Here is a 14,102-nt window from a genome sequence, read left to right as displayed (position 1 = left end):
TAAAGCACATGAAGACAGTACTCAATTTCTGTCCATTGTTTGCTGTAGCAAAGCCTCATCTATCGGGGGCAATGGCATCAGCCATGTCCGATATCTTTGTTCGATACATGATGTCTTTGACATACCCCTGTAGTTTCACTGAGTCTGAGTATCCAACTTTGACTTAATAAACCCTGACAAAAATTGATCCTTTTCTAAAGGAGAAACCATTTTTTTAGGGATTTGTTTAACAATACCTGTAATGCACGGTGATTAAAATATTTGATGATTTGAGCATATAGAACAAATCTGATTAAGATATCTCATCAATTGCTGTTGGAATATATTTTCCAAATTGTAAAGACATTTTATGGACACCTGTGTATTCGTGTGAGAAACAATTACAAAATATCCTAAGTCTGTGGTTAACCTGGAGCCAAAATTGGAAGTGACTGTGCTAAAACAATGAAGCCACTTTAAAAAGAATCTATTATATTGAACATTTCCCCTTACATTTGGCTTTAACTTTGTATTTGTTAGAGGACTATATGTTAGTGAACATGTTAAATATACTAGCTACAGATAAACATAATGTCAGCTATTGATACATGTAGTGGTCCATATGAGCTAAATACAACAAACTGGACACGCTTCGTAACCAAAGCTAGGTTTTAAAATGCACCACAGTTAACGGTCTACTGGGCAAGAAAACACTCTTTACTGTAGTTTTCTACCTTTTATCACTGAGAGAGAATCCTACATGTTGTTGTGTCTAATTGGTAAAGTTGTCCATTGTGATGTTCATATGTGGTTTATTTTGTTTTTGTGAAATATTTTTGGTCAGACTTCTTCACCCATTTATTGCTCAATAGCTACATAACTTTATGATTTATAAGTATTTAAAGAACTGTTTAAATTAGAATATTGATGCTTCACAGCCATACTGATAACTCATCTACTTCACATATATCTGTTAATTCTGGAGCTGTTTTGTATTTTTAGAGAATTAAAGAGACTTGAAAACACTAATTTTTATTTTCAACCATACCCATGTTTAGTTAAACACATAGACCAAATCACTGATGCCATCGCTTGCTTCATGGTAGTTTTAGAGCTTTCGTTTTTCTGTTCTAGAAAAACTTGCTACGCTTTCCTTCTTTCACGCTTTGCTGCTGAATACTCTTGGCCTTTATCTTCAGTCGGACCTACACCCTGAGGACTAAATCAAATCTTGAGTTTACAGAAATACTTTATAGTTTTCTTGCTGAAATTTAGACAAAAAAATCGGTACCTTTCCTTGTTTGTAGATGACTATGATGACAGAGCCTGGAGGCTATTAGCTTAGCTCAGCTTAGTTAAGCTAGTAATATATTTCTTAATATTACCTTTCTTTTTGTTTAAGCACATAAAACATGTATAGATTTAATAGATAGATTTAAAGGTGTGGGGTTTAATATTTTTAGGGTACCTATTTCATGCTAAGCTAAGCTAATTACCTCCTGCTACACATTCATATTTAGCTAACAAACACGAGTAAGGTATCGATCTTCTTGTCTACTCCTCAGAAAATTATTCCAAAATTTGAAACGAGTACTTTGATATAAACTTACCCTTTCGTGTACAAAGCTTTGCAGCCGTTTCTAAAAATGCAGAGAATCTTCCGGATGCCTCCAAACGAAGTATGGCTTTTTTGTAGCATGCTTTTGGTATTTGTGGTTGTTCATGTGGTTTTGTAGAAGTCAGACTTGGCTGGGAAAATATTCAAACTTTTTGCTTTTGTTACTGGCTAGTTTGTTGAGCACTCACAGTGATAATCTCTCACATTATTTATTGGGTTATTTTGGTTGTTGTTTTATTTTTTGATGATTTGAAAATTAATACCTGTGGGTAATTACTCACACGTCTGGTTGGCACACTGGCTAAATGAATTAATACAAGTTAACAGTTAGCAAAATTAGCTTTGTTAACTTATTTATTGAAGGGGCTGTGAGGAGTTTCTCTGTGATCTTGAAAAAGTCCCCCTTTTTTGGATATATGTCTGCTCCTAATCCACACTTTAAAACAAGATTATCAGCACCAATATAGGTTATTCCTAAATGCTACTTCTTAGCCTCTCAGTTGAGCAGGATGGGATTGATTTATGGCCGTCACAGTCTCTATGACAACACCACGCCAGCTGATGATTTCTGTGATTAATTTTGTAGTGATGGTGAACACTGGAGCCTAACTGTCAGACAGAAAAAGAACAGAAGAGCAGAAGAAAGATAAACAGAAGAGAGATAGAGCACGAGCTAAAGGCTAACACAGGAGCTTAACTGTTTGTACTAATGTTGATTCCAACCCACAGTCAGCAGTTATTCTGCAGTGGTCTGTTCAAACTTGAGAGTCTATCAATAAAATGAAGAGTGAGGTTATGTTAGCTCTGATTGGTAGAAGACTGGCATGATATGACCAGGATCACTAGCGTTACACATTACAGACATGTCTCACAGGAGCAGACTGCCAGTAGAGCTAAAAATAGCTGGCTACTGAACTACAAACAAACTGACAGAGTTAGCTACTTGTCATGTTTTGAAAAACAGTGCAACATGACTGTTAATAAATACCTTAGGTCAGGGGTCACCATTGCTGTGCCCGTGTGCACCCGGGCGCCCACAAGAACCACATAAGGTGCCCACGAGGCCTGTTTCAAAAAACAGCACCAATCACAAAGGAGCTCTTTACAGAAATTCATATATGTTTCTTTCCATCATTGTTGTGTAAATCATAAATAATATTGTGGAACAAGTAACACTAACATGTGAGCAGTCTCTTCACATAGTATTACTGCTACTACTGTTATTGTTTTTAAAAAGTGTTCCGTGCAATTTTTTTTTTTTTTAATGAAAATTTGTATCAGACAAGTAGCCATTCGAACCACTCATTTCCCTTGAGGTAGCCCTCTGTTCCAAAAAGGTTGGTGACCCCTGTCTGTCTTGAACAAAGAAAAGTAGAGTTAAAAAGAAGATCCGATCACCACTCAATTCCAAAACAAACGCACGCCTTGGTAAGAGTGACGTCTTCACAGCAGTGTGTGTGAGACTCCGGGCCAGAAGGTGGCGCTGCAGTCTAATTAAAACAGATCCTCCTCACAACATCTTTAATTACAGTATATTCCACCAATAAATGAAAGTCTGTACAAATACAAAAGACTACATCCTCTGATTTTAGTTCCATTTTGAAATTTGAATATTGATTTTATAAATATATTGAATTGATATAAAACTAAACTAAATTGGCCATAACTAAAGTGATATATTAAAGTCATTTAGCGTAGCAGGGGGTGTTTTTGTCATTCCATCTTTTATTCCTTCTTGTTTTTCATTGGCATCACTTCTATCATATGCCTATCATCCTATAAAAGATGTCTGAGAACAGTTTACAGTCTATGGGTTAAATATAATGTGTAATGTACTCTGAAGTCACTGATCACTGCAGCTCTGTGTGACCAACCTCCAGGTAGCTCATAGAATCGCCATGGTTTTCTAGCAGTAGTATTTGAAAACAAATGTATTACTTTGACATATTTCCACTTATATAATTGGTATGTGTAAATGAAAATGAAATATGGACTGAAGCCGAGTGCCTGGTGTATAGGGTGCAGGATATAAACAGTGTGCTGATTTCATAATCTCCATCTGAGTTAACTCTGATCCTTTATAATCTGATACTAAAATCCACAGTGCTCTCTGACCTCCTCATTCAGTCCTCCCTCATCACAACAGGAACAGAAACCTGCTCCTCTGTAACATAGATATCATTATTATTTGTGTCCAGATTTAGAATCCAACCCCAAAATACAGCAGAAATGATTACTTTCATTTTCATTACATCTCTCTCATCACAGCGGGGTTTCAGGATGAAGATGAAACAACAGTTAATGTTGTGTTATGATGATGTGTGTCATGTTGTTGACGTGTACCTCGAGTGTATTTTGGTTTCATTATTATTCTGCTCCTCGTCTTCCAGGCACATCGTGGTCTGTGGTCATATAACACTGGAGAGTGTGTCCAACTTTCTAAAAGACTTCCTACACAAGGACAGGGATGATGTCAATGTAGAAATTGTTTTTCTCCATAAGTAAGTTCCAAAAAACATTTCTTTTTATGTTTATGTTCATTAAAAAGACATAATTTCAAGCAGGATTTCCTTTTTTCAGTATTTCCCCTAATCTTGAGCTGGAAGCCTTGTTCAAGCGTCACTTCACCCAGGTGGAGTTCTACCAAGGGTCTGTCCTAAACCCACACGACCTGGCCAGAGTGAAGGTCAGTTATGGACGGTTTCCTTTCTCTGTGAGCAGAGGGAAATTATTCTGATGTTCATAAAATCAATAGTCAGGTGATCTGATTAAATGTTGTCTTGTTTCAGATTGAATCAGCTGATGCCTGTCTAATCTTAGCCAACAAATACTGCGCTGACCCCGATGCTGAGGATGCATCCAACATCATGAGGTAAACCCTGGAGAGGAAATTTGGTTCTCCTAGGTCAAGCTTAGAGTCACAGGCCTCTCTCCACATGAGGCCACAGAATACAGCTGTTATATTACTGGTTTTTCCTACCTAGCATCATCTTTTTGGGATGTTTTTGACTGATACATATGATGGAGGATTAGGGCCACATTAGAAAAAAAAAGTAAATTTACAGGGTAATTTCATAAATTTATGAGAAAACTTATTCTTTTGGTCTATGGCTATAGGCTATCAGAAGATCTGAGAAGTGTAGTCGGAAAAACAAGATGTCACGTGTTTAAAGTGATTTTGAAGAGACTACACCTCTCCTGGGTGAAGTTATTTCATATTTCTGTATCATATTTTACTAATGCTGCAATTTGCAGACGTTTCATTCAAGCAAGAGTTGGCTTTGCATAAAGGACAATGAAAGTTTCCCAGTGCCAAGGACAGCTCGTTTAGAGGGAAATACATTTGCGGATAGCAGTCTTTCTTTTCTTTAAAATTATTTTTTATGGCCTTAACCCTTATATTGTGTTCGGGTCAATTTTGACCCATTTTCAAGTTTAGGTTTGAAAAAAGTATCATTTACTTTTTTGTATCAGAACAAGCCTTCATCTAATCCTCAAACACATCTATTTTAACACAACAGAGAAAAATTTCTACACTTGAGTAAATTCTGAAGGCCTTAAAAAAAGTGATATCTGTGGTGTTATGAGTCAAAAATGACCTGGCAGAGAATACTGACTGTTTCATGCATTTTTTAAAACCTGTGGGCTCCTCCGCCACACACAGAGACAGACACATGCACACACACATGCACGCACGCACGCACGCACGCACGCACGCACGCACGCACGCACGCACGCACACACACGAAAACACTAGTGTAGAATGGATTAAAAACAAAAAACACAAGTAACTTTTTGGTTGGTGTGCTCTAATATTAGTCTTTAAGACTTGCATAATGTGCTTACCCATGGTTTTCACTATAGGAAATAAAAAAGTGTTTGAAAACAGTAATTTTAAAAATCAAAAGTGAATGGTACATTGTAGGATAAAAGGATTACATTTAAAACATTGTTTTCATGTATATGAATACATAATATGTTAGCTTTGAGGTGTAAAACAGTATTGGGTGATAGCTGTTGTTTTTCAAGTATAAACAAGCTAAGATCAACACTACAGACTTCCGCAGTTTTCTTACACAATACAAGGGTTAATCAGAGAAAGGAGAGAGGGTAGGGAAGTGGATGGGGTTGGAAACCGGATGAGATTGGGGGATGACACGTGGGGAACAGGCCACAGGCTGGACTCGAACCCGGGCCACCCACTCAAGGTGGGGCCTCATGGGGCACAACCTGGACCACTAGTCTATCTGCGCCCCAGATTGCTGTCTACTTTGCTGTCTACCTTGCTGTGATTGCAAAGAGGTGTCGATTTTATCATAGCAACATTTCCCTGATCAGTTATTGATCAGGGAAAAGTCGAATCTGTGAAAATCTTCTAACTTAACCAAAGTTTAAAGCCCCAGTTTCTGAGTAATCTTTTCAGGGTCTTCATACTTATGAAAATGCTGTGCTGATGTGCCAAAAGATGTAATAATTCCTTATTTTTGAAACCTATACGAGAGTAAAACTTCTCAAAATGCTCCCTATTCCTTATTTGTTGGTAACCTTACTGTAGAATAAAATAACTTTATTCTCATATAGTAACGAGATTATTCTGGTAAATTCCCTTGTTTCCCCTTTAATATGGCCGTAACCCTCCATAGATACTGTAGGTACGAACATGCTTGGTAAAGTAGAAATGTAGGCTACTCTCTGAAAACAAACATTCCACTGTTGTCTAATATTTGTGTCCTCTGTGTCATGTATCAGAGTAATATCCATCAAAAACTACCACCCCAAGATCAGAATCATCACTCAGATGCTGCAGTACCACAATAAGGTGGGTATTATCTGTTATTTTTGTAAACCATAAACGGAAATATTCAGCAAAGATGTGGAGCACTTCAAGTTGTGGTATTATGGCAGTTTGTTTGTCTTTAAAGCTACCGTCCATGTTTCCTTCAGGCCCACCTCCTGAACATCCCCAGCTGGACCTGGAAGGAGGGAGACGATGCTATCTGTCTAGCTGAGCTGAAACTGGGCTTCATCGCCCAAAGCTGCCTGGCTCAGGGGCTCTCCACCATGCTGGCCAACCTTTTCTCCATGAGGTCCTTCATCAAGGTATCTGCAGCTTAACCCTCAGGGGGAATCAGGGACTTTTTGTCCTGTCAGGGGATTTTCTGCTCCATTTTGGGCAGTCATTTTTGTTATGTTACTCCACATGGATAGATTAAGAAGATTTTTTTTTAATGAAAAATTGTAAAATTCAAATTTCAGTTTTTCTCCAAGGTCAACATTACACAGGGGGCACATTTACAAACCTTTGAGGTTAACACAGGGCAAAAATGTCTTCTACCAAAAATTAAGGTCCTAATTGAATATACTAAATATTCAATTATTTTTATTATTTTAACCTTTTAAATGCCCATTTCATTACCTGATGTCACTGTTTTTTATAAAAAAAAAAATACAGAAAATTTTTCATATAATAACTTTGAAGGCAGGGGATTTTTTAAAATATCAGGCTTAAATATACTTAAGACTTGTGATAAAATTGATTTTGATACATTGTTATTTTTTTGCAGTGTCAGGTTTTTAATTTACTATCCCTTCAGGTAAACAGAGGACAAAAATGCCCCATGTAGTCCCATCATAACCTCTTTTTTGAAAGCACAGTCATTACAAGCTATAATCATGCATTCTTTAATTTCAGGATTTCATTTTGGAGAAAAATTGTTCAATTTTTGGTTTTAACTCTTTACTATGAGATAATTTTCACAACACAACACACACTTTTCTTAATGATGAACACATCTTTCAAAATTCAGATGGGCAATAAAGGGTTGAAACATTGACAATAAGATGAAAATAAGATCTGAGGACAAAAGAAGCAAAAATATTGGTTTCTTAAGTTTTTTATAGCAGGGGACACCTTTGTCCTAATGTCTTTAAATGGTGGCAAAGTTGGAATCGGACAAAAAAATAAATAAATAAATAAATAAATAAAAAAAAAGAAAAAAAAATCATTTTTATCGCAAATCTTATATATATCCAAGCTTGATATTTTAAAAAAAGGCCCAAACCCCCACCTTATTTTATGTTTTGTTTTTTTGTTTTTTCAAAATAAAAATGGTGACATCATGTAATCGAATGGGCATTTAAATGGTGAAAAAAATAATACTGAATGTTTGTTATTTTTGTTTAGGACTGAAGTTAATTCAAAGATTTGAGCAAAAAAAAGTTTTTATTCGAGGAAATTTTTTTCCTCTAATGTCCTCAAAGTGTTGCACATTAAAGGGATCCATGAGGGTGAAACTCCCTGGTTTGTAGCCAGTTCACTCTTTGTTCAGTTAGCTCTTTTAAGGATCAGACGCTGTGTTTACTGTGGTGGGTCTGTGCTTCAGATCGAGGAGGACACATGGCAGAAGTATTACCTTGAAGGAGTCGCTAATGAGATGTACACGGAGTACCTGTCCAGTGCCTTTGTGGGCATGTCCTTTCCTGTCATCTGCGAGTAAGTACTCACTGTCACAGCTTCTAGCTGCCCTCACTCTGCTCCCCTACCCTATCAATGAAGGCAAACATGCCCCCAAACACAAAACAGATCTATAAATGAGTTAAAAACCAACAATCATGGGAGTCTTTTCTATCAAACCAGCACTTCAAGGTTTATTAACCTCAAAGCCAACCACCATTTTCATTAAGTTTAGATTACGATCTAATGAGAGAAAAAAACTGTTCACAAGTGGCACGACTTCACTGACCACCTTTAGGTCACTCGCTTCTTGGATCACCATCTAATTGGTAAAAGTCTTCAGATGATGAGACAACATGATAAAACACATCTTTCTACTTTGCTGCGTTGCACAAATGTGTTAAATCCAAGAGGTGTGCATTACACAAGAAAGACTTTAAAGAACCACTCAGTGCTGAGCAGATTTTACAGAAGCTACAGATATTTTCCCAGCAGAGGTCTCATTGTGCTCTTCTTCTGTTTTGCAGACTCTGCTACGTGAAGCTGAAGCTGCTGCTGATCGCTATAGAGTACAAGTCTGATCAAAGAGAGAGCAGGTAAGTGGAGGATCACCCAAATCATTAAAATTCATGCGTGCATTAAGAAAGAAAAAAACGATGTATGCAGGTGTGTTTGCTGTCAGTGGTGGGGCTGCTTGAATCAGCTTGTGTGTGTGTGACTGCAAACACGAGAGGAAGTACAAAACATGTTAAACTGCTCATTCACAGACCTCACAGGCAGCTCTGATAACATCCTGACACATTAATTGGGGGAAAGTGGCAGTTTTGGTCTTAAAGCAGATCTTTACTGTCCTGATGCTACATCTCTACCGTTCAGAGTGTCACTACTGTCTCCTTTCATCATCTTAATTCAGTAAACACGGCTCTTCTGCCAAACTGGTCGCCAGATAGCATATGCTATCACCAGCGATTACTGCAAAGCTTTGAAGACTGTGTGATATAACTTTCTCCTCTGCTGCCAGCACCCTGATAAACCCTGGAAACCACGTGAAAATGCAGGAGGGGACCTTGGGCTTCTTCATCGCCAGTGATGCCAAAGAAGTAAAGAGGTAATTAACGGGATGAGAGATTCAAAGGTGTTCAAACGCAAGGTCTCGACTCTGAAAGAGGCTCTGGTACACACTGTCAGCTTTTCACACCGAAGATAACAGACTCAGAGTTATGAAGAGAAACATTTCATAGAGGAGGTGTTTAATTTATGCCACCTTTCTGACAGTACAAGATATTAAAGTGAAGTTGAACGTATATAAAAACACTTGATGAGTACAAAGAACATCTTGTGTAAGATGTAGATGAGCAGGTCTGTTTTTCTTTTTTCAAAGGGCGCTGTTTTACTGTAAAGCCTGCCATGATGACATCACAGATCCCAAACGCATTAAGAAATGTGGATGCAAGAAATGTAAGTAACTGCATTCTACAAGCTCATCATTTTAGTTGTGTAGTGATGTGTTTACAGTAACTACACTGAACCACTTGGTTCCTGTGTTTCTGTATTATTGAAACTTAGCATAAAGCAAACTCTGCACACTTCTTCACTGAAGCCAAAAGATACAGTTCTTTAAAACCAAATCAGAAAAACATTCATTAATAGAGTATTTTCTTGAACAAGTCTTTGCTGTTATGTGTACACACACACCGACCGTAAAGATCAGGGGTCAGCAACCTGCAGCTCTTTGCCTCCTCTGCAGTAGCTCTCTGCAGCTTTAAACCAGCATTACTTAAATAAAGAGTTTTATTTCTCTTTACTTTTGATTAACAACACTGACTCTAAATAAAATCCTGATATCACTTTTTGTTTAACTAAATCTTCATCACATCTCGCAATAAAGCCACTGCTCTACTTCACCTCCTACGTCAACAATAGGGCTGAAATATTTTAGAAAATAATCTTATTGCGATTATTTCAGACCTATATTGCAACTTTGACTCAACATTCTAGTTTTTTGGAGGGATGTTTATTTTCTTCTTAATTCACTAAAAACCAGCAATAAATCATTCTATAGTATGAACAACATGACGGAGCACACTGTCATCATTAGGAATAGACCAATTATCGGCCGGGCCAATTATTGGGGCCGATTTGGGCATTTTGGGGCATATCAACATAAGCCTTTTTTTAAATCCGACGGCCGATATGAAACCAATTTAAACTGTGTTGTTTTGGCTCTGATGCTTCTCTGCACAGAATTTCTCCCTGTCTTCCCTATGGAAGCCCTAGATGGTCATTTAAAATCAGTCATGCAATACCAAACAGAAAATTAATTTAACTGCATTACACGCCTGTAAAGGCAGCACAAAGTCAATTCTGTCCAGTGTTATTGCAGTTACAAAGGAATTTTGGATTTATTTTTTAAGTTTTCATTTAACTTTATAAAACATGCTGCTAAGCCAAGGAGCTGTTTATTAAACATATGCTCGAAGGCATTTGAATGAAGATAAGTGTTGGAGTTTGTATTGCTTAAAACTTTTTACGCCAGTATTTTCACTTTGACTGAAAATTAATATTGGCTTCAAATATCGGTTATCAGCCTCTTTGACAACAAATAATCGGTATCGGCCCAGAAAATCCATATTGGTCTGTCTCTAGTCAACATATAAGCAATTCTTTCCTGTCGACCAGGCCTACCTGTTATAATAAAATGAGTTGAATTGATGCATGAATTGACACAAATAACATATCTTTAACTAGTATAATCAAAGTAGAATGTTGATATTCTTGGCAGCAAACCCAGCCTATTGACTTTTGCTGGTTTTAAGGAAGAACAAGTACAAGTTACTATATTCCCCCCAGGTCTGTGTACATGACACAACTTGAAAATTGCATTCTGTTGCCTTGCAATGTCAGTTTCAAGTCGATTAATTTTTCAGCCCTAATCAACAGCCCACAAACTTTCCATGCAACCTTCATGTAACCTCTTTGTAACCTTAAGTTTTACACCCCTTGCAGGATAGACGAAATTACAGAATTTAATCCAATATGAATGGGTTTATTTAACTGGGGGTTTAATATGAATGTGGAAAATATGTGGCAAAAAAGTAGCAAAAAAAAAAGAAGAAGTTGAGTTGAGGGACATTATCAGTATGTGATATCAAATGAAAGTGTTATTTTTATGGTTCTACAATTTCATAATTTGAAATAACTCCTTTTATAGATAAGTATTTAATTTACTCTAACTATGTTTAAAATCGTATACACCGTGTTGTCTTTCTTGTAAAGATAAAGTAGATTTTTTGACTCCAGAATGACTTTAATCCAGGCGAGATGAGGCAAAGTGCCTTCTTTGATAGTAAAGGTTGCAGACCCCCGGTATATGTGCTAAAATACAGACAGGTATTTAACTCTGACCCCTCACTGTGATTATGATCACTTTCTTAATGAGAAAACTTCAGTTTTTTGACATGAAGTTTTCTTTGTTCGACTAATGACTCACAATCACACTGATCATGCACTTTCCACATGAAAGCCTAATATATATTTTTTTCTTTGTCTTTGGCTACATCGTCCTGTATCAGTCATACAGTCAGTGGTCACGGCTTGTAGTAACATAAACATAACAGCAGATGGCAGTGACGATTCATTATGTGACTTAGGTTAACATTAATGAGATCTTTACAGATAGAGCTCGATGGAGGAGGGAGGAAAAAGTTAGTTATGAAATATAAAATAAAGACCTGCCTCTAATACAAGCCCTCCTCAGACAGAGGCTTATATCTGAGGAGTTCGAAGTCAAGCACTCAAATTACAAGAGTATCATTCTTAATGTGCATTATGTCTGTTTGCCTATATGTGTGTGTGTTTGCATAAAATCTGTCTGTGCTGTTACTGTTCACTGTAACCAGGCATTCAGAGACTGTTTAAACAGGTACCCACATGGAACATGTGTTTGTAGACCTCCTGTCTCTGTGTCGCTCTGTTTAACACCATTTCTCTTGTTCACACCGTTCCAGCTAACAGCTAATCTTAACATTTGATGTATTCTCTTCCTGCTGCTCGGGAACTTGACACTCTCTCCTTAAAAAAAAAAAAAATCACTTTTATAGTGATATATTGTGAGTAACATGGATTTATTTACCCTCCAACACAGCCTTCTACCTCTGACTGAAGGGAAATGTTTATATGTAATATAAATGTTGCATGTACACTGGATGATGCTGCCTGGATTCTCTCAGCTGTCATGTGCACGTTGCTTTAAAATCCAGGGAAATAGTCAAAAGAAGAGAAAGTTTACTTTAAATTATTCAGTTGTTTCATTACACTGCAGCGCAGAAAGATAAGGAATATTATTTGAGCATGCAACACTTGAGCATATTTCTCCTCTTTTATTTGGAACATGCATCAAACATAAAAGACTGCAGCATCCCATGAGTATGACTAACAGAGCTCCGTGTCTGCATGAGTCTGAACTACCTTAAATCACCACCAGGTGTCCCCACAGTACTGTTAAAAAAAGTACAACATGAAGAGAGATAATGAGCATTATCCTTAGACAGTTGCTTTACCAGTTTGTTGATTCACGTTGAGCTGAAGCCAAAGTCAAAATGGTTTATTTATCCCCAGCTTCAACCCACTCACATCCCATTTCACCCCCAAACCAACCAACCCTAGGACCTCTTGATATTTTCCCCCACTCCCCCCAGAGATGACCCAAACTGTTTTTTCCACAATAAGTGCAAAAACCTCCTAATCTGACATTTGCGCGCTGTCAGGACAAAGCTAACCCTGTGCATCCCAGCAGCAGCCTTCCTCTGTGCTCCTCCTGTCTTGCCTCTGTCCACTCTCCCTCCAGAGCGACCCTCAGCATTAACCTCCTCTTCCTCTTCCTCTCGTCTCAACCCGCCACCGTAGCCAAGACGGCCACCTACAAGAAAATGACACTGGCATGTTGTTTTGATTGCGGCCGCTCAGAGCGCGACTGCTCTTGCATGCCAGTTAGTGTGCGTTGTAACACGGAGTCCCCTCGACGACACGTCCCACTCTCTGCTGTCTCTGTTAATGATTGCTCTGCCACTTTACGTGCCTGTAAGTTGTCGCCATGACATGTGCTCTTCAGTGTCTGTAACATGCACCGTGTTAGTCGTGCAGAGTGTCGTTGGCGTGTGTGCTACTGTCTAGCTCTAGAAGCTTTGTGGTTACTGTCATGGAGATGGATGTTGCTTTCTTTATGTTGGGGCTGATCTTAAAGCATGCAAGAATTATTTTTTGCTGGTGTTTCACCACTTAGATTTTCAACAATTCAAACACTGACTCCTCTTTGAAAAAAAGGCCATGCCTCCCTCTGTGAAGACTTTGAAACACTTCAGAAATAAAAAATATGCCATAAATTGTAAAGCCGTACATATATTTTACGACCTCCCTTCAGAAATAGATGAACAGTACGGATGTAGGGCCTGGGCGGTTCAATTCCATTGCGATTTTTGGGATGCTGATTTGATTTAAATTGTGATTCTTCAATATTTACGATTTTTAGTTTGCTTTTTTTTAACAACAGACCATGTAAAAAAATTAAATGGTGATAATGTCTACAGACTATATCAGGAGCCATATTTTCCCATGAAATGCACATCAAGTGACTCTGAAAGATTTTGCCCTCTGCTGGAGAAAAGAAGTAACTTTTTTCCAATCCAGTTTATAAACAAAGACTGAGATGAAGAATTTGAATTTGAAAATAAAAATCCATTTTTTGACAAAGAATCTAGATTTTGATATTGCAAAACAAAAACTTGATAAACTGATTTTGGATTTTCTCTCCAACTCCCAACATAATATACCAGTCTTACTTGTATATCGCAAATGAGGGTTAATAAAAGGCGGTTTTCCAGAGCCCCTGAAGAGATTTTACCCTGAGAGTTGCAGTGCAAATTTTTGTGACTGTACTGATTTATCGAATTAAGATCAAAACAGGAGCAACTACTGGAAAAAAAGTCTCCAAAACATGTGATTTTCAGTAAAAACAAAAAAAACTCAGTGCCCTTATTTTTTGAAACAAAGAGG

At 37.6% G+C, this 14,102-nt stretch overlaps 1 protein-coding gene and 1 long non-coding RNA gene across 13 annotated transcripts in view; one reads left to right on the top strand and one right to left on the bottom strand.

Annotated features, from left to right (window-relative positions):
• The window catches only part of LOC141785562 (calcium-activated potassium channel subunit alpha-1a-like), a 145,894-nt gene that overhangs the window by 95,643 nt on the left and 36,149 nt on the right, over positions 1-14,102 (top strand). For 6 of the 12 annotated variants that reach the window (XM_074663926.1, XM_074663922.1, XM_074663920.1 and 3 more), the window contains 10 exons: positions 3,988-4,098; positions 4,178-4,283; positions 4,387-4,469; positions 6,347-6,416; positions 6,542-6,697; positions 7,981-8,090; positions 8,579-8,647; positions 9,073-9,159; positions 9,433-9,509; positions 12,957-13,130. In XM_074663926.1, the coding sequence (XP_074520027.1) occupies positions 3,988-4,098; positions 4,178-4,283; positions 4,387-4,469; positions 6,347-6,416; positions 6,542-6,697; positions 7,981-8,090; positions 8,579-8,647; positions 9,073-9,159; positions 9,433-9,509; positions 12,957-13,130 (1,043 nt within the window). The remainder of the gene's footprint in view (positions 1-3,987; positions 4,099-4,177; positions 4,284-4,386; positions 4,470-6,346; positions 6,417-6,541; positions 6,698-7,980; positions 8,091-8,578; positions 8,648-9,072; positions 9,160-9,432; positions 9,510-12,956; positions 13,131-14,102) is intronic. The other 6 variants (XM_074663929.1, XM_074663931.1, XM_074663928.1 and 3 more) reach the window with 1 other exon arrangement.
• The window catches only part of LOC141785563 (uncharacterized), a 138,734-nt gene that overhangs the window by 95,067 nt on the left and 29,565 nt on the right, over positions 1-14,102 (bottom strand). The gene's annotated exons all lie outside the window — the stretch shown is intronic.

The sequence above is a fragment of the Halichoeres trimaculatus genome, unplaced genomic scaffold, assembly GCF_033239565.1.
Source record: "Halichoeres trimaculatus isolate MK-OKI-2021-1 unplaced genomic scaffold, fHalTri1.1 fHalTri1_scaffold_23, whole genome shotgun sequence".
Classification (NCBI taxonomy): domain Eukaryota; kingdom Metazoa; phylum Chordata; class Actinopteri; order Labriformes; family Labridae; genus Halichoeres; species Halichoeres trimaculatus.
The sequence above is the reverse complement of the archived record's forward strand: the minus strand, read 5'-3'. Positions and strand labels throughout refer to the sequence as shown.